This window comes from Piliocolobus tephrosceles, chromosome 14, assembly GCF_002776525.5.
Source record: "Piliocolobus tephrosceles isolate RC106 chromosome 14, ASM277652v3, whole genome shotgun sequence".
NCBI lineage: Eukaryota > Metazoa > Chordata > Mammalia > Primates > Cercopithecidae > Piliocolobus > Piliocolobus tephrosceles.
In genome coordinates this window covers 40659348-40683921 of record NC_045447.1, presented here as the reverse complement: position 1 = coordinate 40683921, position 24574 = coordinate 40659348, and the positions used below count along the sequence as shown (strand labels likewise).

The window sequence follows — 24574 nt, the reverse complement described above, 5'->3', positions numbered from 1 at the left end:
GAAAGCACTTTGGAGGTATTTTGATGGGTGTTCGGTCCAGCATTTCTGAGGGAGGGGTCTCAGGGGCTGCAGGGGTGGAGAGGGGGCTGCAGGAAGAGGGGGCTGAACAGGCAGAGTTCAGGGCTCCTTCTCTGTTCAACTGAGAAGCTCTTCTTTAATCAGTTTTATATACCAGGCTCCACGTGAGATTTTATAACACAGAGTTCTGAGAATAAAAATAATTCTTTAAACTACTGGTCTGAGGAAAGCTGTTAAAGTTTCCAGCCTGAATCTAGGCTGTGCTGCAAAAATGGACTTCACCAATACATTGTGGGAGTGAATTTCTCAGAGCCTTTAGTCCAGAATGGCTCTGCTCAGGGGTTTTGGAAATCGACTTCATTTGAGCAAACCTCAGTGCCACCTCAGTGCCTCCCCACTGCCCCCCAGCAGTGGTCTGAAACCCTGGTGTGCATTAGAACTACCTGCAGAGTTTGTTAAAACACAGATGGCTGGGCCCCACCCCTAGAGGTTCTGATTTAATGGGCCTGTGTGGGGCCTGGGAATGTGCATTTCTAACAAGCTCCCAGATGATGCAGACCACACTTTGGGAAGGGTTGGCCTGGAAGATAAAGGCCAGTCTCCTTAGCGTGTCCCTCCAAAACTGGACCCCGACTTCCCTTCCCAGCCTCCTCATCCAGCTCCCCAGTGTTTCAGCCCAACTAACTGTCCTTCCCTCCCTCTTGCATTTCTCCCTTGCTCACCATGCTCCCTCTGGCCAGCCCCTTTCTGCATGTCTAACTCCTGCTCACAGTTCAAGGCATGGGTCAAATGCTACTCTTCCAAAAAACCTACCCTGACTTCTTCACTAAAAGTCACAGAAATCCCTCTGGGCTCGGGCTTGGGCTCAAATAGTTTCTCTCACAGTGCCAAGCACTTTTAACCTCTCATTGTTTTTGTCTAGGCCTTGCCCCTGCATGTGAGCCACAGGCTCTAGGACATGGAGCCCATCTTACCTTGGAATCCACACCATTATCCACACCTTCAGCACCTGCCCACCAGACCAACAATACAAGCCTCAGCACAGGCATGCATGAATATGCATATTCAAGAAATGCCTCAGCCAGCTCAGCTTACCTACCCTTAATTCCCCAAGACAGACTGACTCGACTCTGAATCTTTAAATTAGAACACAGGACAGCACTTTAGCCCACTCAATCTATTCTCCAGATGAATTTTCCATATTTTCTGGAGCAGAGGCAGTGACGAATACATCATGAGACATAAATAACTACCACTTTGGTCCATTACCTTCTGCAGCAATTAAGAGCTAGACCCAAGTTCAAATCCCAGTTGACCCTGATTAGCTATAGTAATCTATAGCTAATCTATACTATAGTTAGCTATAGTACTTAAATACTTTGAGTTCCAGGTTCCTCACTGTTCATGGGGATAATAAGAGCACCTACTTCCCATGGATGACATAAGGATACAGTGTAATCATTATTAATAGTAACAATAGCATTTATTGAGTGCCTGCTCTGTGCCTAGCGCTAGGCATATAATATTGAGTCTAACGACATTATGTACTTAGCACAATGTCTAGCACATAATATGCAATCAAGAAGTATTAGCCATATTATCATTGCTTATTTTCTCAACTTCCATGCAAGATTTATCACCGTTTTCCAGATGAGAAATTTGAGGCTCAGAGCAAGTAGCTTGCTCAATAAATATTAACGAGTTGTATTGTATAATGTGTAATATTTTTAACTAGCTTACAAGGTAAGTATGATTTCCATGTGTGACTGGAAACTGTAGTTCAAAGAAGGTAACTTGTAAATGAAGGCCCAGGATTTGAGCCTGATTTTGGGTCCACAGCTTCTCCTGTCCCACTCACCCCACCACCTGGTAAACTGTGCCTGCACTGTGTGCCCAAGCAACTCCCTATGCCCTTTTTTTTTCTTTTGAGATGGAGTTTTGCTCTTGTTGCGTGGGCTGCAGTGCAATGACACGATCTCGGCTCACCACAACCTCCACTTCCTGGGTTCAAGCGATTCTCCTGCCTCGGCCTCCCAAGTAGCTGGGATTACAGGCATGCGTCACCATGCCCAGCTAATTTTGTATTTTTAGTAGAGACAAGGTTTCACCATGTTGGTCAGGCTGCTCTTGAACTCCCAACCTCAGGTGTTCCACCTGCCTCAGCTTCCCAACGTGTTGGGATCACAGGTGTGAGCCGCCGTGCCTGGCCTCTATGCCCTTTCTTATCCAAGAGTCATAGAAAAGCATTTTCCCAATGTGTCCAAGAGCACACACTGCCCCTGCCCCTTGTCTGAACAGTCCTGCAATCCTAGGGCCTGCAATTAGTTATTTCGATGATCAGAGATAACAGATCGCATAACAGAAAGCCTGTAACAGCCCCTCTTTTACTTTGCATGTTTACAAGGAACAATAAGGAAAACAGCCCAGAGGCGTGGGACTGACCGTGACCCCGAAGAAGTTGGTCTCATTCATGGCATTGAGGATGATCCTGCCCAGCGTGTGGTCCGTGTAGTTGAAGTCCTGGATCCGCTGGTGCCGGCTGCTGGCATGCAGTGTCTCCATGGCCCTCTGCAGCGTCTTGGCGATGACCCAGATGCCATCGTAGGCATACCCGTGGAACTTGCTGGGCCCCACGCCTGACCGCTTGTTGTTGTACTCTCTCTCATACTGCTGTGGAGTCTGGAAAAACAGGCGGATTGGGGGAATCCCAAGTTATACTCAGCAGGGACATCAGGTGCCTGATGCCGAGAAGAGCTGCTATTCTTCAGTGCCCACAGGGTGCCAGGTACAGGGCTAGACTCTATGTGCATTATCTCATTTAGCCCTCACAACAACCTCATAAGGTGGGTACTGTTACTGTACCCATCTTACAGACCCCCCCATTTTCAGCGGGTCAACTTGCTTACTGCCACAAAGCTAGTAAGTGACAAGACTGAGATTTAAACCCTGTCTGTTGGCAAGACCAGAAAGAGAGGATAATACACCCTAACCAGGCCTTTCCCTCTATACTTGCAGGGCCTGGGGTGAGGTAGAGGCCCATATCCTGTATGTCTGGATATTAAAGTTACAGACACGTGAACAAACTGTTCAAAAAATATTCTCTATTTCCTCATCATAATAAATCCACCTTCCTAAGGATCTGGAAGGCCAAGCTGGAATTCAGAATTCTGGGACTTCTCTGAGTTTCAGGCCAGACACAGCAGCACAGAGAGGGAGCTAACCGTGTAGTGCTCGGCCTACCCCTCCCCTTCCCTTCCCACCCCTCTCCATCCTGCAGCCCAGCCAGGCTCAGTCCACACCTCCTTCCCCTTCCAGCATCAGTAGTAGCTCCCTGTACCCCCAAAGGCACAGTCTACCCTCAAGAACTGGGGCAAGAGGCTCCCTAGGCACTGGAAGCAGCTCCAGCTTATGGGCTGAGAATTCAGGGCACAGTCTGGAAGCTGGAAGGGGTGCAGGTCTGAGTGGGCTGTGTCCGTGGCTTGCAGATTCCGAGCCCCAAGGGGCCTGAATGAGGCCCTCTTGGAGCACGGGACCCAGGGCAGGGCCCAGTTGCTCAGGTGTCAGGCAGCATCTGTCCCTCCTGCTATTTCGTCTACTTTCCATAATATAACAGTCTGAATAGGCCAGCATTGAAAAAAAGATTTTTTTTTCTCCCATTGAGCTGAATTTCATAAAAGAATTTCATTGGTGATATTAACATTTTGATTGTGGCCGCAAAGGAATGAAACTGCCTTTTTACTCCAGACCTTGGAACTTGCACTTTCAGATGAATGCCCCTCCCGGGGGACCCATTACCCTTAGGTTCTTCATGGGCCTTTTTTCAAATCACTTCTCGACTCCTCTGCCAGAAATGTCATCGGAGCCCACCGCTTGGTCTTTGGAAAAACCCTCCTTGGGGACAAATCACACACAGGATAATTGACTCATTGTCAGTTTATACTGAGAAGAGCCCCTTAGGGACAGGCACTCAGTCAGTCTACAGCCTGAGGCACAGAGAGGTGCAGAAACATGTCCCAGGTTACACAGCTTGTGTGTGTGTATGTGGGGGGTAGGCGGAAGGGGGTGCTGCGCCAGACTACCTTCCCACTTCATCTTGGCTACTTCTTTCCTCTGTGATTTCTAAAGTAGTAATTGCTTTTTGAAAACCACCACAAGTTGGGCCATGTCTAGTGTTTTTAAGGAAGGTGGTGGAGCTGGGTCATCAAAGGCTGTGTCTTCCGTGGCTAGAGGCCACGGGGGCCAAGAAGCCAAGTCTCTTATGGGGTCACCCACACAGATGCCTGGGGGTGAGTGCCAAGTGCCTCTGGCTGTGGACCCTGCAGGCGACGTATTCTGCGTGATCAAATGTGAATGAGTCCTGGCCGGGAGTCTGCCTCCTCCTTTGATTCAAGGTCCTCCTGGAAGGCCCAGGTTTGATCTGTTTACAGCTTTCCTTGGAAATGTATCGTCTCTAGCTACCACCACTCTGCTCATCACTCAAGATATACAATGGGCAGAAACTCCCTCCAAATCCCAGGTTCTTCAAGGAGACCAGCATTTCTAGCCCAGCTCAGCTCCCTGAGTTTGACCTGTCACTCACATTCCTCCACCCGCCCACACTCCCCTCCCGCTGGCTCTTGAAGCTCATAGTCATCCCTGACACTTTCACTCCGCCTGGAGAAGGAGGAAACGGTCCACTATGAGGCTCTCTCTCTTTAAACCTTTTGGGTCCCTGGAGCACATCAAGTTGGCTTGCACCTCAGGGCTTTGCACAAGCCGTTTCTCTGCCAGAAAACTCCTTGCCCAGCTCTTGGCATGATAATTCTCGGCATTCAAATGTCAGCACCTGTCACTTCTCAGGGATGGCTTCCTTGACCCACCTGTTCTAAAAGCCCGTAGCCTGAGGCCAGGGGTTTTTATCTTCTTTATTGCACTTGTCACTCCCTGCAATTTCCCTCCTTATGTGTTTACTTGTTTATGGTCTGTGGTTTTCCCCCTCCCTCCCCACCCACCTAGAATTAAGCTCCATGAGGTCGGGGATGTGATCTGTCTTGACCACTGAGGTACCACCAGGATCTCAAACAATACCTGTGTAAGCTCTTTCTAGGCCTCAGTTTCTCTGTCTGTAAAACACAGGAGCACACCTATTCACACACTGTAGGGCAAAACTGTTCTTCCCAAATGCAAAAAGTTGCAATCCTACTGTGTATGAAAGTATTCATTTTCCTGCGTCCTTGACAATAGGTATTTTAATTTTTAACACAATTGTCAGTTTGTTAAGAAAAACATACAAATTTGTTAAGAAAAAAGTATTCTTTTAATCTTAATTTGCATTTCTTTGATTAATGATTAGAATGAGCTTATTGTAAATATTAACCAGCAATCTTAACTTTTTAGGTGAATTTCCTAATTATTTTAGGTGAATTTCCTATACCATATTGCTATGGTGATGGTCACATCATTTAATGCTTTATTTTAATGTCTCCTTGTTATTTTTCCATCTTTTACTATTTGGCTATATTTTCTTTTATTTTTTAAAATGTGATTTGTGTCTATTTCTGGTTGTTAACTACTGACCGTTTTAAAAAGATTTAAACATTACTTGGATGTGTGTTTCTCTAATTAATTGCTAATTATTATGCTTAAGCATCACAGAAATGAGGCCCCTTTGACTTCTTTTTTGGATTTTGCTCCATGAGCTTTCTCCGATGCACGCAATGGCATTTGAGGGTTGGTGGTGTCCATTTTTGAATTTCATTGTTCAACCTAATGATTACATTCAGATGACATTTCTACACCACTTCCCTGACCAGAACACAACACTGGAGCAGGCTTCAAGGTTTCTATGATCCTTTAAAAGTGGGAGGTCCAGACTTGAGGTGAACATTCCCAGTGTGGTCCCACCAGGTAGTAACTGAGTGTAATCTTAAACTTCCTTGATATAGTTTTGTTTTGTTTTGTGGGACACTAAGGGGATCAAGATCATATTGTCTATTGGATTTGGTCTTGAGGTCAACAAAAGTCCCTATATAAACTTTACGTACGCCACTTGTAAATTCATCTATCTCAAAAAACTGTCCTCACCGGGTACAAGGATCAGGAGGAGGGCCAAGAACACTGGAAACACTGCTCTTTACCAGATTTCCGTGGGTAGAGTCCTTGGAATGGGACACAGGTGTACCTAAGCCCTGAAAGGTGACCTCAATTCTTGCTGTCTTTGCAAGCACAAGGTTGAAGAAATCCTTGCTGCCACATGATATCCCAGGCCATTCATCATTGTTCCCAGGCGATGCCAGCACCAACTCCCTTGGGCAAGACAATGACAGCAGGAAGAAACACACTCACAATTGTTGGAGAAAAAGTAATAGTTGTTCTTAAAGCAGGCCTGCAATTATTCAGGGCAGAAGATTTTCTTCCATTGTAAAGCTCACACCGAATGCTGATTAATTACCATCCTCTGAGGTCAAGTTTATCGTGAGATGCTAAAAGTTTCTGAGAAAATAACTTATGCAGATAGTCCCAATTACTGACAGGTTGGCCTCCAGCATATTTTTTAAAGGCATTTGTTGGAACTTGGAACATATTTTCCCACAGACACTATGTTATAAATAGTGGTTAGGTTCCAAGGCTAGCCCACACAAGCTTGCTAACCTACAATGTGACTAAACTTTATGAGTCTGTCATCCCAACAGAAACAAGCTGAGTCCTACTTTCTGGGAGAGGGGAGCCTCATGGACAGAAGAGAGGGCAGGAGAGGGATACATCCTCTTCCACATCTGCAACTGCTCCCCACAGCAGTGAAACTGGCAGACTTTCTCACTGGCATCCCTGTGGGAGGTTCAAATCATAGAATCTCATTTGGAAGTACGAGAAAATATTTAGTTTGCTGCTTCCTGTGCTGCAGTTTGTAGATCACTTGGGAAGCTTGCTAAAAATGCAGATGCCAGGGCCAGGCACAGTGGCCCACACCTACAAACCCAACACTTTGGGAGGCCGAGGCAGGATCATCTGAGGTCAGGAGTTCAAGACCAGCCTGGTCAACCTGGCGAAACCCCATCTCTACTAAAAATACAAAAAGTTAGCTGGGTATGGTGGCAGGCACCTGTAATCCCAGCTACTTGGGAGGCTGAGATACAAGAATCGCTTAAGCCCAGGAGGCAGAGGTTGCAGTGAGCCGAGATTGTGCCATTGCACTCCAGTCTGGGTGACAGAATGAGACTTCATCCAAAAACAAAAAACAAACAAAAAAAGAACAGATGCCAGGGCTATATTTTGGTTCAGTATATCAGTGAGTGAGTTAACTTAGGAATCTATATTTTTAAAAACCTTCTCATATTTCAAGCATACAAAAATTGGTAACCACTGATGAAGTTCCTTCTGCAATCTGATTATTGGATAATTGTTGGATCTTTTCAGTAGCAACTTCCAGGTGTTGGCTGCGTTTCTTCTTATACTCCTCCAGTATTGGGAAGCTCACTATGTCTCTTAGGCAGAACTTTCCACTTAGGGAATGGCTGATGTTGAGGAGACTTCCAGATGCAGAGTTTGTGCCTCTCTCCCTGAGACTTGCATTCAGCATGCTACATGTTCCTGCGGAGCCACAATACACACGTCTGCTCCTTTTATACCCAAGAGCCCCTCAAAGAGCCAAAGACAGGAAGATGCCGCCCCTTTTCTAATGCATTCTCCTTCTTTTAAGCAAAATAATCTCAGTTCAGACTTCCACTCTGATTAAATCACTTATATCAGACCAAAGCTCCCATCAAGGATGTTCAGAAAAGCAGAATAAAATATTAAAATAGCTATTCAAAGACATCAGAAAACAACCAGGATAGCTAGGACTGAAAATCCATCATTCTGGAGAGAAATGCTTTGAGATGGGCCCCAAATTCTTTGCTGTTTTCCTTTTGAGGCACTTTCTGATTTGTAAGTAAGAAGGCTAGTCACAGAAACAGAAAGCATTGGATCAGAGCTTTCAGCAGTCCCTCAGGGATAGGAAACCAAAAACTGTAGTTCTGGGCTACCAAGGTAGCAAGACTTGCATGGCCAAGGTGCCAGAGTAAAGGGAACAATAAAAAAGTGAGCCTGGTATTAAGACTGGCATTTTTACTTAAAATATTTGATAATTAAGCTGCATAAAGCAAGAGGCTGAGAAGCCAAGCAAAAGAGCCAAGAAAACAAACAGAACTATTTGGCGTTTAATAGTATTGGGAAAATAAAAATTGGAGTCCAGGGTCAGTAAATATCCCAGGATTTCAGTTGAGAACATTCAAGGGTCAAACACTAGGAATCAGGGCAAACCAAAATAGACTGGGCCTCAGAAAAACTAAAACCAAACCTGGAATCATCTCAGTTCTTCACTGGATTAAGGCAATTTGCCACTCCTCTAACTACTTGCTTGAAGAGTAATACATTTTCCCTGGAGAAAGAAAACACTATCTGTAGCCCCTACAATTTTTCATACACAATATATTTAATCAAAATTTACTAGGTATACCAGGAAATAGGACCACATAATTGTTTTAAAAGAAAAGCAAGGAAGAAAAATAAGAGAAAAATATATGCAATGGAAACAAATTCATAGGTGATCCAAATCTTGACATTATTAGACATGAACTTTAAAATAGCAAGGTTGGCCAGGTGCGGTGGCTCATGCCTGTAATCCCAGCACTTTGGAAGACTTGAGGTGGGCAGATCACCTGAGGTCAGGAGTTCAAGACCAGCCTGGCCAACACGGAAAACTCCGTTTCTACTAAAAAAATTAGCCAGGCATGGTGGCAGGTGCCTGTAATTCCAGCTACTTGGGAGGCTGAGGCAAGAGAATTGCTTGAACCTGGAAGGTGGAGGTTGTAGTGAGCCAAGATCACACCACTGTACTCCTGCCTGGGTGACAGAGAAAGACTCTATCTCTAAAATAAAATAGCAAGGTTTATATGTTCAAGAAAATTGATTAAAAGATGCAGAATGTCATCAGAGAACTGAATACTATAAAAGAAAACACAAAAAATTCTAAAAATAAAAAATACAACAATTGAAATAAATAATTCAATAGATAGGTGAAGCAACATATTAGACACAGCAGAAAGTAGATTAGTGAACTGAATACAGGTTTGTATTCAGACTGAAACATAGGGAGAAAAAAAGTTTGGAAAATAAGAAATGAACATAAGAGATACATGGAATATATTGAAAAAGTATAATATATATATAATTGTGTCCTAGAAGGTGAGAAAAGAGAGACTAGACAGAAGCAATGTTTCAAAGGATACTATTCTACTTCTTTAACACACATCAATCCACAGATTCATGGAATCCTACGGAGCACTATGAACTCCAGGCATGATGAACACAAAGGAAAGTTCACTTCAGCACAGTGTAGTAAAACCGCCAAAGACCAAATCAAAAACAAAATCTTAAAAGTAACTAGAGAAAAAAAGATGCATTACTTCAAAAGAGCAGTAATGAGTCAGACAGCTGACTTAATAGAAACAATGGAAGCCAGAAGACAATGGAATGACATCTTTAGTGCCAAAAGAAAATAATAGGCCATCTAAAATCCTCTATCTAGTTAATACATCTCTCAATATTAAAGGTAAAATAAATTTCAGACAGCCAGACACTTAGAAGATTTCTTTCCAGAAGAGCCACGGTAAAAGAAAGACAAAGGAGAAGTTCTTCTGGCAGAAAAATAATAGTAATAATAAACAGAAAAACAGAAATGTGGGAAGGAAAAAAGTAATAGGAAGTGTAAATGTGTCAGTAGATCTAAATGAAGAATGACATCAGTGCCAAGAATATCCAAGAAAATCTTAAAGAAGAACAAAGATTAAGGATTCATACTACAAGGTATCAAATCATACTTCAGTAAATAAAACAGAGTGATATTGATTAAAAGATAGGTAAGTAGACCAAAGGAAGAAAAATGGAAGTTCAGAAGCTTGTGGATAGATCCACACTATATGCAGTTATTTAATTTATGACAAAGGTGACACTGTAGCATGAGTGGTGGGATGGGGGATTACAGCATTTTCAATAACTAGTCCTAAATCAATTGATTATTCATAAAAATTAAATATCTTATTTCAGACCATACATAAAATTAATTTCAAGTAGATTCTATGTCTAAATGTGAAAGATATAACAAAACTTCTAAATGACAAGATAGGAAAATATCTTCACAAGCATGAGTGGGTATATTAGGCCATTCTTGCATTGCTATAAAGAAATACCTGAGCCTAGGTAATTTATAAAGAAAGGAGGCTTAATTGGCTCATGATTCTGCAGGTGCAGAATCAAGAATCATGGTGCTGGCATCTGCATCTAGTGAGGGCCTCAGAAAATTTTCAATTATGGCAGAAGCCAAAGGAGGAGCAGGTGTGGCACATGGCAAGAATGGAGCAAGAGAGCAAGGAGGAAGTTGCAACACACTTTCAAACAGCCAGATCTCACATGAACTCAGGGTGAGAACTCACTTGCTACCAAAGGGATGGTGCTAAACCATTCAGGGGGGATCCACTCCCATGATCCAATCACTTCTCACCAGGCCCCACCTCCAACATCAGGAATTACATTTTGACATGAGATTTGGAGGGGACAAACATCCAAACCAAATCATCAAGACAGGGTGATTTTCAGAAAAATAAAATAAAATAACAAAACCAAATACTGCTTCTGCCTAGTCTCTCTTTCCTCCCTTTCCAGGACACAATTATACATATATTATACTTTTTCAACATATCCCATGTGTCTCTTATGTTCATTTCTTATTTTCCAACCTTTTTTTTTTTCCGCCCATCCTTAAAATGCCTAAACAAGGCACAAATATACTAATCAGAAAGAAGACTAATAAATTGGATTACATTAACATTAGGAATATCTGTTCATCAAAATATATCAAGAGAGTGAAAAGGTAAGCCACAGAATAGGAGAAGATATAAGTAATATATATAACTGTCAAATAATTAATATTCAGAATCTAAAAATAAATTCTACAAATCAGTAAGAAACAGGCAGAGTATCCAACAGGAAAAATGGGCAAAAGACTTGAATGGGCAATTCACAAAAAAGGATATCAAAGTGGCCAATGAAGATATGAAAACATGTCCAACTTCATTAGTCATCAGGGAAATGCAAATTTAAACTAAAACAAGACACCAACCACTGCACACCCACTAGGTTGGCTAAAATTAAAAAGCTGACACACCAAAAGTTGTTGAGCATGTGAACCAACTGGAACGCTCAATCACTGCTAGCGGATGTGTAAATTGGTATAACCACTTGAGAAAGCTGTTTGTCACAGAGTCTACTAAAGCTGAACATATGGCTACTCTGACTCAGAATTCCACCCCAAGTATGCACCCAATAGTAATGTGCACATATGTTCACCAAAATATATCAAATGCCTAGACATAAATCAAACAAAATAAGTACAATAATTCTTTTTCTTCTTCTTTTTAATTGAGATGGAGTCTCACTTTGTTGCTCAGGCTGGAATGCAGTGGTATATCTTGCCTCACTATAACCTCTGCCTCCTGTGTTCAAGCAGTTCTCCTGCCTCAGCCTCCCAAGTAGCTGAGACTACAGGCATATGCTGCCATGCCCAGCTAATTTTTGTATTTTTAATAGAGATGGGGTTTCACTATGTTGGCCAGGCTGGTCTTGAACTCCTGACCTCAAGTGATTCACCTGCCTCGGCCTCCCCAAGTGCTGGGATTACAGGTGTGAGCCACTGTGCCCAGCCAATACACACAATAATTCTACACAGAAAACTATAAAACATTTCTGAGAGAAATTAAAGAAGACCTAACTAAATGCAGGGATATACACAATTCATGGATTGGAAGACTTTAATATTAAGGTGTCAGTTTTCCCTAAATTGATCTGTAGATTCAGTAAAATCCCAATAAAAACCAGAGAAAGTATTTATGTATGTGTGTATAAACTGGCAATCTGTTTTAAAAATGTATATAGAAATGGAAAGAGACAAGAATAGCCAAGACAGTTTGGAAGAAGAACTAAGATGGAGAACCTATATGAGTAGTTATCAAGACTTATTATAAAGCTACAGAAATTAAGATGTTTTGGTGAAAAACAATGGAAAAGAAAAAAATAAAGTTTAGAAACAGAACCAGATATATAGTCATTTGCTTTATGACAAAAGTAATATGGCGGCACAGTGTGGGAAAAGATGGACTTTTCAATAAATGATGTTGGGTCAATTAGATATCCATGTAAAAACAGAAAATAAGAAAAGGAATCTTGATCATTACCTCACATCCTATACAAAATGAAACTCCAGGTTAATTATAGATCTAAATGTGAAAGGTAAAACAATAAAGCTTCTAAAACACAAGATAGGAAAGTATCTTCACAGCCTTGGAGTGGATTCTATTAAAGAGTTTCTGTTCATTAAAACACACCAGTTAGAGGACTTCTAGGTAGCTGAAGACAAAGGAGGCTGTGTATAAATTAGCTTTCCCAAGTCTCCCCAAACTATACTAGCTAGCTTTGTAGCCACATTCTATACAAAATGATACCACATCAATAACTGAGGACAGAGAACATCAAAACTGTACAGATGACTGAATAAGAAGAGAAAAATTAACAGATTTCACTTTTACCTTTGCTCACCCATGCCCTGATGCAAGGTTTTGTGGCAAAGGCAGAATGAGGAAACTGTGCCAAAGACAGAAGATGGTGGTTATTTAAGGGTGAACTAGAATAACTACCAGAAAGACTAATCTTCCCTGGTATGGTTTGCATTTGTGTTCCTGCAATCCCATGTCAAATTGTAATCCGCAGTGTCGGAAGAGTGGCCTGCTGGGAAGTGAGTGGATCACGGGGGCAGGTTTTTCACTTGCTGTTCTCATTATAGTGAGTGAGTTTTCACAAGATCGGGTTGTTTAAAAGGATGTAGCACCTCCCTCTTTGCTCTCTTCCTCCTGCTCCAGCCATGTAAGACATGCCTACTTCCCCTTTGCCTTCTGCCATGATTCTAAGTTTCCTGAGGCCTCTCCAGTCATGCTTCCTGTACAGCCTGTGGAACTGTGAGCCAATTAAACCTCTTTTCTTTATAAATTACCCAGTTTCAGGTGTCTCTTTATAACAGTGTGAGAAATGACTAATACGCTCCTTAAATCTGAAGAGACTAAAAAAAGCTGTGGAGTTCAAAAGTTCAAAAGCAGGCATCTGAATGGCAAAGGAAGTAAGAAGAATGGTTACATCTGGCAGCGGATATTAACTGGGGTAACACATAAAGGCAGTTTCTAAATTGCTACAAATAGTCTTTTTCTTGACCTGGGTGGTACTTACATGGGTGCTGTCCTTCAATAAAAATAATTCACTAAATCATAAAAAGTAATCCCAATCCTTCCATTGCTCCTCAACTCACATGACCTGGGTTATAAACTCTTCATCAATCTCACTACTCCTTCCTCCTACCCCCAAGGTTCCTATCCTGAAAAGGAAGAGAATTAAAATTTGTTGAGCACCTACTATGTATTTGCACTTGGTAAGATACTTTCTACTATATAACCTCATCTAATCCTTACAAATCTGTGAGAGAGATATTATTATCTCCATTTTACAGATGAGAGACAAGCATTTTGCAGATGAGATACACATCACTGTATCACTCTTAGGTTCAGCTGCATTGTAACAGAAAAAACAAATTATCAGTGACTTAAATGAGATGGTTTCTTTCTTTCTCATATAAAAGATGTCTGTGGTGAGGCTGGGCAATACAGCTATGACAGTTCCCCGGGTAATAAGGGACCCAGGGTCCTATTTTTATGCTCCACAATCCTAGAATGACGTTTCCTTGTCAAGGTAATCTTGTACCTAATGGTCCAAAACGGCTACTAGAAATCCAGCCATCACATCCACATTCCAGTCAACACAAAGGAGAAAGAAAAAGAAAGGCCATATCCCCCTGTAATAGAGCCTTTCTAGAAGTCCCACATAACACTTCTGCTTATATCTCATTGGCCAGACTTGCAATCCTGGCCATATCTAGCATGGAAGGCTGGGTAATGTATAATATATTTTCCAGTGAGGTGGCAATATACCCGGTTAAAAATCAGAGTTGTGTTATGAACTCTGGTTTGTTGTGTTACAGAACCTAGAAGACGGTGGGAGAGGTATGCATGTTGGTATAGATGACCAGCCACCTTCCAGAGTCACCCAGTTGGGAAGTGTTGGGGCCATGATTCAAGTCTAGCCAGTGGCCCCTCCATGGGCCATTCAGCCTTTTCCTTCTGAGCCCATGCCCCTCTGACATAGCGCCTTCTCCCAGTGTCATGAGTGCCTGGGGGAGTAGCAAGGAATGGGAGCTTTGTGAGGGGTGGGGGAGAGAGCAGTGCTGTGAAGTTGGGCTCTCTGGGGAGTTCTTCTATTTTTCCGCAGCACCTTTCCTTCCTCCACACTAAGCTCAGTGCTTCCCTAAAACTCCAAGTTCTTTGTCACGGTGCTCACAGCGCAGTGGTAGTGAGATGGGTGCAGATTTTCATGGTTCATTGGCTCTAAGTGGAAGGATCACTAGATTTGCTGGATTGAATAAATAATCATGGGTGGTCACAGAAGTTTCTTGCCAGAAAACATTACAAAATCTTCCAAAGGATGGACCTGTGCCTTTGATGGAGGGCTAGGGCTACTCCAGAGGTTGCAGGGTGCTGTGAACAGCTCATCTGGGGCGTTGGCCCAGCACTGGACCTCAGCATGGGCACAGTAACAGGAGAAAAATGTCCCTATTGGAGAGGCTGAGCCATCGCTGGAGAAATCAAGCCAGAATTATAAATGCTCACAAAGGAAACAAACCGAACAGGATTTGAAAAATGGAAGTTGACACTTGAAATCACCAATGTCAAGTCACTTTGCGGGGGTAGAACAGTGATGGGGAGCGTCAATGGGGAGAAAGAGCCAATGTTGGGCCCAAGGCAGGGGTCCAGGGGCTATCTTCATGAGGTCCCAGAAGACTGAGCTCTGAATGGGTTCAGAAAGCCTGAAGGTCCACGTTCCCAACACAGGACAGTCCAATAGGAAAGGACTGAAGAATGTGTTTCTGGAGGGAGCCCTGACCTTGCTATTCCTCCTACCAGAAAACTCCTGGTGCCAGTGAGTGAGCTGGGGACAGCTTGATGCTAGAGATGGGCATACAAAGGAGGGAACCTTGGAGAATGCATCCAGGAGGGGCCACTGTTCTGCCCCTTTCTGTGACTTTGTCTACCAGGAGTCACCTGTATCCTGGGAGATTTGACAAGAGCAAGTACAAGAGGACAGGCTGAGCATGGGGAGGGGTTTGACAAATACAACCTGTGCAGGGCTGTGCGAGGATGAAGTCAATAAAGCACTAATTTCAGGTACAAAATGTAAAGGGGAGCCAAACATCTCAGTAATCAGGATAAGCATATTTTAGTGTCATGTTGAAAAAATAAAAACTAATGCAAGAAATCCATGATGAACATAACATCAAAAATTTAAATACAGAATCCAACCTTGCACTTGCATGACTTAACATTATAATCATCTCACAGAGCTTGCTGTAATAACTCCACACCATAGTTACACAGAGTTAGAGAACTGAGCTGTGAAAGGACCCGAGAAGTTACCTAGCCGAGGGAGGGAATATGACTTGCTGAGGTTGCAGATTAAGTGGTGTGAATGCAGGATCCACACCGGATCTCTGGAGTACCACACTCTGTGCTCCCATGTATCACTCACCAGCAGAGGCCCACCCACTGAGATGCCACAAAAGAGCTGATTTGGATGTGTCCCTAAGCACGTCACACGTCTAGAGGAGCAGTATGGCAGAGGGGGAAGGGATGCTGAGTTGGGATTGAGGAGTCCTGGCTTCGAGTCCTGGATCTGCCTCTACCTGCTGGGTGATTGTATTAGATTCGTGGGGCTGCCACCAAGTTCCCACACACTGGGTGGCTTAAAACAACAGCAGTTTATTCTCTCACAGTTCTGGAGGCCAGAAGGCTGAAATTCAGGCACTGACAGGTGTATTGGTCCATTCTCACACTGCTATAAAGAACCACCTGAGACGGTAATTTACAAAGAAAAGAGGTTCAATTGACTCCCAGCTCTGCATGGATGAGGAGACCTCAGGCAACTTACAATCATGGCAGAAGGGAAAGTAAGTATCTTCTTCACAAGGCAGAAGGAAAGAGAGAGAGTGTGAAGGGGGAAGCGCCACACACATTCAAAGAACCAGATCTTTTTTTTTTTTTTTTTTTTTTTTTGAGATGTAGTCTCGCTCTGTCACCCAGGCTGGAATGCAGTGGCCGGATTTGGCTCACTGCAAGCTCCGCCTCCCGGGTTTACGCCATTCTCCTGCCTCAGCCTCTCTAGTAGCTGGGACTACAGGCGCCCGCCACCTTGCCCGGCTAGTTTTTTGTATTTTTTTTTTTTTTAGTAGAGATGGGGTTTCACCATGTTAGCCAGGATGGTCTCGATCTCCTGACCTCGTGATCCACCCGTCTCGGCCTCCCAAAGTGCTGGGATTACCGGCTTGAGCCACCACGCCCAGCACAACCAGATCTTATGAGAACTCATTCACTATCACAAGAACAGCAAAGGGGAAATCGCCCCCGTGATTCAATCATCTCCCATCAGGTCCCTCCCCTGACACATAGATAATCCAGGAAATCTCATCATGAGAGCCTGGGTGGGGACACAGAGCCAAACCCCATCATGAGGGTTGGCTCCTAGAAGCTCTAAGAGAGACCCCTCCATTCAATGCCTCTCTCCTAGCTGCTGGTGGCTATCAGCAATCCTCGGTGTTCTCTAGTCTCTGCCTTCTTCTTCACATGGACTTCCTCTCAGTGTGTCAACTCTCCCTCTGCCTTTCTGTCATACAGGACACCTGTCATTGGTTTAGGGCCTATCTAGGTGATCCACGAAATCTCATCACGAGAACCTTCAGTTTTTTTTTTTTTTTTTAGATGGAGTCTCACTCTGTCGCCCAGGCTGGAGTGCAGTGGCGCGATCTGGGCTCACTGCAAGCTCCACCTCCTGGGTTCACGCCATTCTCCTGCCTCAGGCACCCGCCACCATGCCCGGCTAATTTGTTTTTGTATTTTTTTAGTAGAGACGGGGTTTCACCACATTAGCCAGGATGGTCTCAATCCCCTGACCTCGTGATCTGCCTGCCTCAGCCTCCCAAAGTGCTGGGATTACAGGTGTAAGCCACTGCGCCCGGCTGAGAGCCTTAATTACATCTGCAAAACCCTCCTTTTCCAAACAAGGTCACAGTCCCAGGTTCCAAGGGTTACAATGTGGATATATCTTTTCAGGGGCCACTATTCAACCCACTTTCGTGATCTTGGGATGTCCCTTCCCCTATCTGGCTCTTAGGTTTTCCATATGTACAATAGTGAGGATGACAAGAGCCCATTGGCTTGCTGTGGTTTTACAAGTGTTTGCTTGTTTTCATGGTCATTGATGGATCCCACAATACAGGCATCAATCACGCAGCCAGTGCCATGCCGACCATGGCCCCAAGCAGTTATATAGAATGCAAATTCAAATTCAAGAAACATTTCTTGAGTTTCTAGAACTATGTTTGACCATAGACTTCTGAAGGCTGTTTGGAGAAGTTGGCTTGTGGTTAGACCATAAATAGGAATGCTTTATTCAACTCTGGGCCCCACACCCTCTAGAGAGAATGTTCAACAAAGGCAAGTGCAACAGAGGAACAGGCTGAGCATGGGGAGGGGTTTGACAGACACAACCTATGCAGGGCTGTACCAGGGTGAGGTGAATAAAGCACTAATTTCAGGTGCAAAATTTAAGGGAGAGCCAAAAAATCTCAGTAATTGTGTTAGTCCATTTTCATGCTGCTGATAAAGACATACCCGAGACTGGGTGATTTACAAAAGAAAGAGGTTTATTGGACTCACAGTTCCAGGTGGCTGGGGAAGCCTCACAATCATGGCAGAAGGTAAAAGGCACATTTCACATGGTGGCAGACAAGAGAAAGGATGAGAGCCAAGCAAAATGAATTTCCCCTTACCAAACAATCAGATCTTGTGAAACTTATTCTCTACCATGAGAACAGTATGGGGGAAACTGTCCCCATGATTTAATTATCTCCCACCGGGTCCCTCCCACAACACAGGGAAATTATGGGAGTACAATTCAAGACAAGATTTGGGTGGGGACACAGAGCTAAACCATATCTGTAATCAAGATAAAAAAATTTTTAATATATTTTAAAAATAAAAATGAATGCAAGAAATCCATGATGAACAAAATATCAGAATTTTAAATAAAGATAGAATCCAACCTTGCACTGGCATGACTCACCTCACTTTCCTCACCCTAATCCCTGTCCTGTGAATCCGGTCTTTATTTAAAATTTTGACAATTTGTTCATCACAGGTTTTTTTTTTTTTTTTTTTTTTTTTAGGGCATTATTTTTAAAATTACATTAACATATTTTATTTAATCTTGATTACCGATGTATCTGGCACCCTTTTAATTTCATGCTTAGTCCCAGCCCCAGACCTATGAGCTAACAATTGGAAGGACTAGTGTTATTTAGTTTGGAGAAGCAGTGACTCTGTGGTCACTGAAGGACTATGTGGGACAGAGGGGTCAATAGGATCTGAGTAGCTCCAGGGGGACCTAGGGGTAGAAGAATTAAGGGAGAGAATTCCTTTGCTACTGGAAGATCTGAGAATCTGATGGGAAGCCGGACTTCATAATGTCTAAGAGCAGCTCTGGGACCCACTGATTCCAAGAAGCGAAGAGGCTACACATTTCCTCGTGTGACTTCAACCGTCTAGTAACTGTGGGGTAATGTAAGAAATGCTTCCTCTTGCTTCAAAGACCACGGGGACAGGGATTGGGCCTCCTGTACTTTTGGAAGCCACCTCAATGGTCCTGTCCCCTCCAGGTGGGCTTAATGAGTGGGTTTCCCAAAACAGTGGGGTGAACAGCCCCAAGGTGTCCCATGCATGGGACGGTGATGGGCAAGAGGTCAGCCTCTTCACCAACCCCAAATAAAAACATTTAGAAAAGGAAAGTCAGTCATCTGGGGGATGTTGTTACAAATGCCAAAACATTTCCTCCAAAATACACTACAAAAAATGATCTTCCTACAATGCACTCTTGTGTACTGCTCACAGCCCTGCACACAGCCCTGCATGGCTCCCACCCTGGCTGAAAGCCACACCCTTAGAACTACACCCGAGGGATGTCCTTCCTGCGGTGTCCCATAGCTCTCATCCTGACAGCCTCACAGATCTCCTGTGCAACCATTGAAGTCTTTGGTCTTCCTGAAGCCTCTCCATTTAGTTATTGTACAATCTGCTTTCATGGATATTTTTTTCCCTTAGGTTTTGTGTTTTCCTCAAATTTTATGATTTTTTAGATTAAAATACAGGGTATCCCTGGACCCGAGGATCTTAATAAATTGCAAAATTTGACGCCTTTAAAAATAACACTTACTGAATAAATGAGTTATTTCTGCTCATTATTCAACATCTCAAAAAATGTTATATATGCATTGATTTTGGTATGAAAATATTTCTTTCAACGTTTTCTAACCAGGTGCCAGTACGAGCTAAAGCGTTGTTTACAACATACGTCCTAATGATTTGCCATTTCTTGACAAATCGATAAATCATTCATGTAGAGTTGGTTCCGATTGAGATTAAATACTACATAAAATTATATACATATATTTTTCTTTATTATAAAGCTTTTTCTTGTTATAAAATTTGGTCTGTAAGAACCCTGGGGGTTGGGTGAATAATTTAACTATCTGAACACAGAAAAGAATTATGTGCACTGCTGTGTTGAATTTTGGCTGCTGTTCAGAATTGCGAAATGGATGTTACCACCTTAACCAGGGCTATCATCACCTGATCTTTGATAAGACTTACAATGATAGAGAATGGTGTGCTTTGGGAATACTTTACATGTCCTGTATTACTTGGATCTCGCAATAGCCCTATGAGATAAGCAGGGCAGGAATTAGTAACACCCCTCACGGAAGCATGCAGAGGCCCTGAGGCTGACACACCCTGTCCAAGGTCCTGCTCACGGTCGTAACAGCATGGAGGTGCCAGATACCATGCTAGTGGCTTGCACCATCTGCCATCAATCCTCCTGATAACCCTAGAAGGGGGTTATCACAGATAGAGAAGCAGAGATATAGAAGATACAGAAGGGGCATCCCAAGATCATAATAGTGGGCTGAATAGTGGCCCCTAAAAAGATATATCCACACAGATATAGAAGCAGAGGCTTGGAGAACTCAGGTTCAAGGTCACACAGGTGGTAGTGGCAAAATTGGGGTTTGATGCAGTCTGGCAGCTCTACAGCATGTGTTTCTCAAAGTCTACTTAAGGCGTCTTTCCTCTCCTCCAGGAGAGCATCACCACAACTGAGAATGACATCTTAGGTAAGAGGAGCATGGGATGAACCTTTGCAGAGTCTAAAGGGCCCTGAAATTGATGCCAGGACTCCATCCATATGTGTATACATAACATGTATACTGTGTTATGTGCTTCACAGTACCTTTATCTCATTTGGTTCTCACAGTTGCCTAGAGAGGTAAGCAGTGGAGGGTTGTACATACCACATTTTACAGGTACAAGAGGCTCAGAGAGGTCAAGCGATTTGCTCAAAGTGACACAGGACAATAAATGTGCACTTTTGGCCAATGTCATCAGACAAGATGATCAAAGGAGGTGGGCTGGAAGGTTGAAATGGGGACCAAGGCACTGACCTTTCCTGAGATGGTCTTGATCTGCTTGGAGCTCAGGGGCTCGAAATCCACACCAATGTAGCCCTCCATGGCAGCAAGCAGATTCTTCCGGAGGCAGCGGGATGAGTTGGCTTCCGTGTGCACCTGCTCCCACCAAGAAGGCTCGTACCAGCCCGGGATGATCCACTGGTATTTACTACCATACATGTTCTCCTCATATGCCTGCAAAAGATGGAATGACTATGAAGGCACCGAGAGTCACACAGTTCAAGGCTCTGTGCCCTGGAAGATAGGTGGGGAGGAAGGCTTCCTCTTACCAGAGGATTTAGGAAATGTTTAATTACTTGTTTGGTTTCTTCCTTGTTATTTATCAAAGAATCCAAGGTAGTTTATGGATAACATGTATAATAAAATAATAAGTACTGAATAAAAATTAAAACATAAGGGCCCAGAAAAATATAAATTATGTTTCCTGAAGATAGAAGGAACAGAATGTAGACAAACAGACCAAAGGTTCTAACCATATTCATCATTAAGCTGCAAATTTCACCATGAACTTCCCAGCAGCCCAAGAGAAAAGGGCAACAAGGTTATTTACATAACTCTCATTATCAGTAAGGAGAAAACATACCAGATCTTTGGGGAAACAAAGTATTTTCTAGTCTCTAACCCTAAAAATGTCCCATATGGGGAGGATACTGTCAAATTAGCCAGCTTAGTACCAACACAACCTCTACAAGAAAGAGATTTCATAAAGCTAATTTTTGTATAGGTCTTTACTAAAAGCTGAGGCCATGCCTCATAACATAACCCAGGGGGAACAATTTTAAGGGGCCAAGACAATTTAATCTAAGTATGCAGTTTATATAAGATGCCACTTGGCAAACTGAGAAATCTCTCTGAATCTTTATCCAAAACACAGTGTGTATAAAATCAGGTCCTAAAAAAAGTCCCTTACATTTTTATATCTTACATGGATCTTATTTGATTGTCACTCACATTCACTCTGGGAAGTGGTTTATCATCCTCATTCTAGAGAGGAGGAAACTGAAAATCAGAGAGGGCAAGTAACTTTTCCAAGGTCAGTCAGGGAGAAAAATCAGACCTGGATCTAGGTCTGCTGACTTTAAGGGTACAAAGCTGCACTGCTTGTTTTCCATTGAAAGAAAAAAAGTCATCAGAAGGTTCTGTGCACCCCTACTTGACTCTAATTCTTATTGTCATTATTTTATATCAGGAAAATACGGTTTTTGATAGCTTTGATTCGAGAAGAAAAGTCCCAGTTTGTAGGACTGTCAGGTTCCATCAAAATGGGGTTCAGAATAAAGTTTCTAAGTGGTGATCATGTTCCCATCAGTAAACAAAATACCCAGAAGTGACTACAGAGAGCAGAGGTGGATGGAAATTTCCTCTGTGCATGGTTGGACTGCATGCATTCTAAACTGAAATCTTAAACAATCCTTCCATTCATCCCTGGGGAGCCACCCACATTAGAAGGAGACGTTGGGAAACCATTCATGTCGCACCCGTTGGCCTACAGCAGGGTTAGTGTGAGAGGACAGGAGGGTGTAGTGAGAGGAGCCTGAGATTGCTCTGGATTCTAGGAAGGTTCTTGCTGCCTTCCTCTTAGGCTCCAGGAGGCTAAAGCGAGGGTCAAAAGGGTGGCCAGAGCTACCAACAACTCTTGTATGTTAGAGAAAAGTTACCATCAAGTCTAACAGTCAGAGGGTCACTCCCCTCATCCCAAGTCCAGAGGCTACTCCTCTAAAACTCCCTTAATACCCGAGAAAGTCCAGGCTGCAGTGTGGAGTAACTCATTGGGGTACATGTGAGTTAAAAGATTTGCTCCTTGATTTAAGCTCAGGTCCCCTCTCTGTGGTCCCCACCCCTTGGTTCAGGGAAGCATCTGAAGATTAAATAGACATTGCTTAACAAAAGACCCCTTCAACCACCTCAAGGCAGTGATCACGCTGTCTCTTCACTAGACTCCTTCGATGATAAAGGACCTTCACTTCCCTCATTTTAGACACTGTACTTCTCATAATGCAACCTCAGATCGCAGTCATTTTTCTACCAACTACATTATAATGTTGCCCCAAACAAAACTGTCGTGGAAAATACACCATGGAATACTATGCAGCCATAAAAAAGGATGAGTTTGCGTCCTTTGTAGGGACATGGATGCAGCTGGAAACCATCATTCTCAGCAAACTATCACAAGAAGAGAAAACCAAACACCGCATGTTCTCACTCATAGGTGGGAACCGAACAATGAGATCACTTGGACTCAGGAAGGGGAACATCACACACTGGGGCCTATCTTGGGGAGGGGGGAGGGATTGCATTGGGGAGTTATACATGATATAAATGATGAATTGATGGGTGCTGACGAGTTGATGGGTGCAGCACACCAACATGGCACAAGTATACATATGTAACAAACCTGCACGTTATGCACATGTACCCTAGAACTTAAAGTATAATAAAATAAATAAATAAATAAATAAATAAATAAAAAGAAAACTCTCGTATTTTAATTACCTAACAAAATCCCAGCTGAAGAAAAGCAGGCAGTCTCCTGGGCTTCTCTCTAATGAATGGAATTTAGTTCACAGAAACTTTTTGTTTTTAAGAAGAAATGCCAGATCCTGGCTGGGGACTAGACTTTTGAATAAAAGGGTCACCCTAGTAATCCCAGGTCATTTAATCAATAGCAGAGCCTGTGAGACTTCACAACTCTCATCTTTTACTGACAGAGATCCCATGTGTACTGAGGTCTCATTATGTGTGTGGCCATTTTTATATATGATTTTATTCTCTCAACTACCCTATGAGGTATGCACTATCATCTAAATTTTACAGATGAAATTTTCTCAACACATATGCTGGTAAGTCAAAGGGACAAGACTCAAAGTCCATTCGTGAAGTTCCCCTCCTAGCAAAACAAAACAAAAAGATTTTTGGAAGTTTTCTCAATCTTATAAGGTTGTGGCAAGGAGACAGCTCCACTTATCAGGAAGGTATGTTAAGAATTAATAGATGCAGAGTGGCTGGGCGTGGCGGCTCACGCTTGTAATCCCAGCACTTTGGGAGGCCAAGGTGGACGGATCACTTCAGGTCAGGAGTTCAACACCAGCCTGGCCAACATGGTGAAACCTCGTCTCTACTAAAAATATGGTGGCACACACCTGTAATCCCAGCTACTCAGGAGGCTGAGGAAGGAGAATCGCTTGAACCTGGGAGGCAGAGGTTGCAGTGAGCTGAGATTGCACCACTGTACTCCGGCCTGAGTGACACAGCGAGACTCTGTCACAAAAAAAAAATAAAAAGAAGACACAGAGCAAGGATATGAAAAGGCCTTCTGATCAGATACAAAGGCAGATTTTCTTCACACATGATAATTAAGACCATGTGATAATTAATTAAGAGGCAGCACTGAGCAGGAAGTTCAGAGCAGAAAATTAGAGCAGCTCTGACAGTTCCTCAACCAGCTACTGTCCTGTTGTAGCTGTTCCTTGCAAGTGAGTTTTCCAGAAAACAGAAGCTTATTCCATCTGAATGATAATACATTTTGTTTAGAACATTAGTCAATTTTGATGAAGACAAAACTTTTTCTAACATAGCTTCTGATCTTTTGGGGAAAAAAAATAATACAGTCAAACAGCAGAAGATTTTATGCCACATGCCTGCCAGGTAACTCATGCACACAACTCCTGGAGCCCCACTTTTCCCGTGGACAGACAATGGAAAGCAAAGCCTGCCTCACTGGATTGGTTTAAGAATTAAATGAGATAATTTGTGTATCATGCATGGCAAACACTATGTACAGGAACATTTTAGCTACCTCTTCTCTTTCTCTTC

General features: G+C 43.1%; 1 protein-coding gene across 1 annotated transcript in view; it reads right to left on the bottom strand.

Moving 5' to 3' along the window:
* Window positions 1-24574, bottom strand: part of GABBR2 (gamma-aminobutyric acid type B receptor subunit 2) — a 422876-nt gene that overhangs the window by 160463 nt on the left and 237839 nt on the right. The window contains exons 6-7 of the mRNA XM_023202917.2: window positions 20735-20935; window positions 2461-2697 (exon numbers count right to left, since the gene is read on the bottom strand). Of these exons, the coding sequence (XP_023058685.1) occupies window positions 2461-2697; window positions 20735-20935 (438 nt within the window). The remainder of the gene's footprint in view (window positions 1-2460; window positions 2698-20734; window positions 20936-24574) is intronic.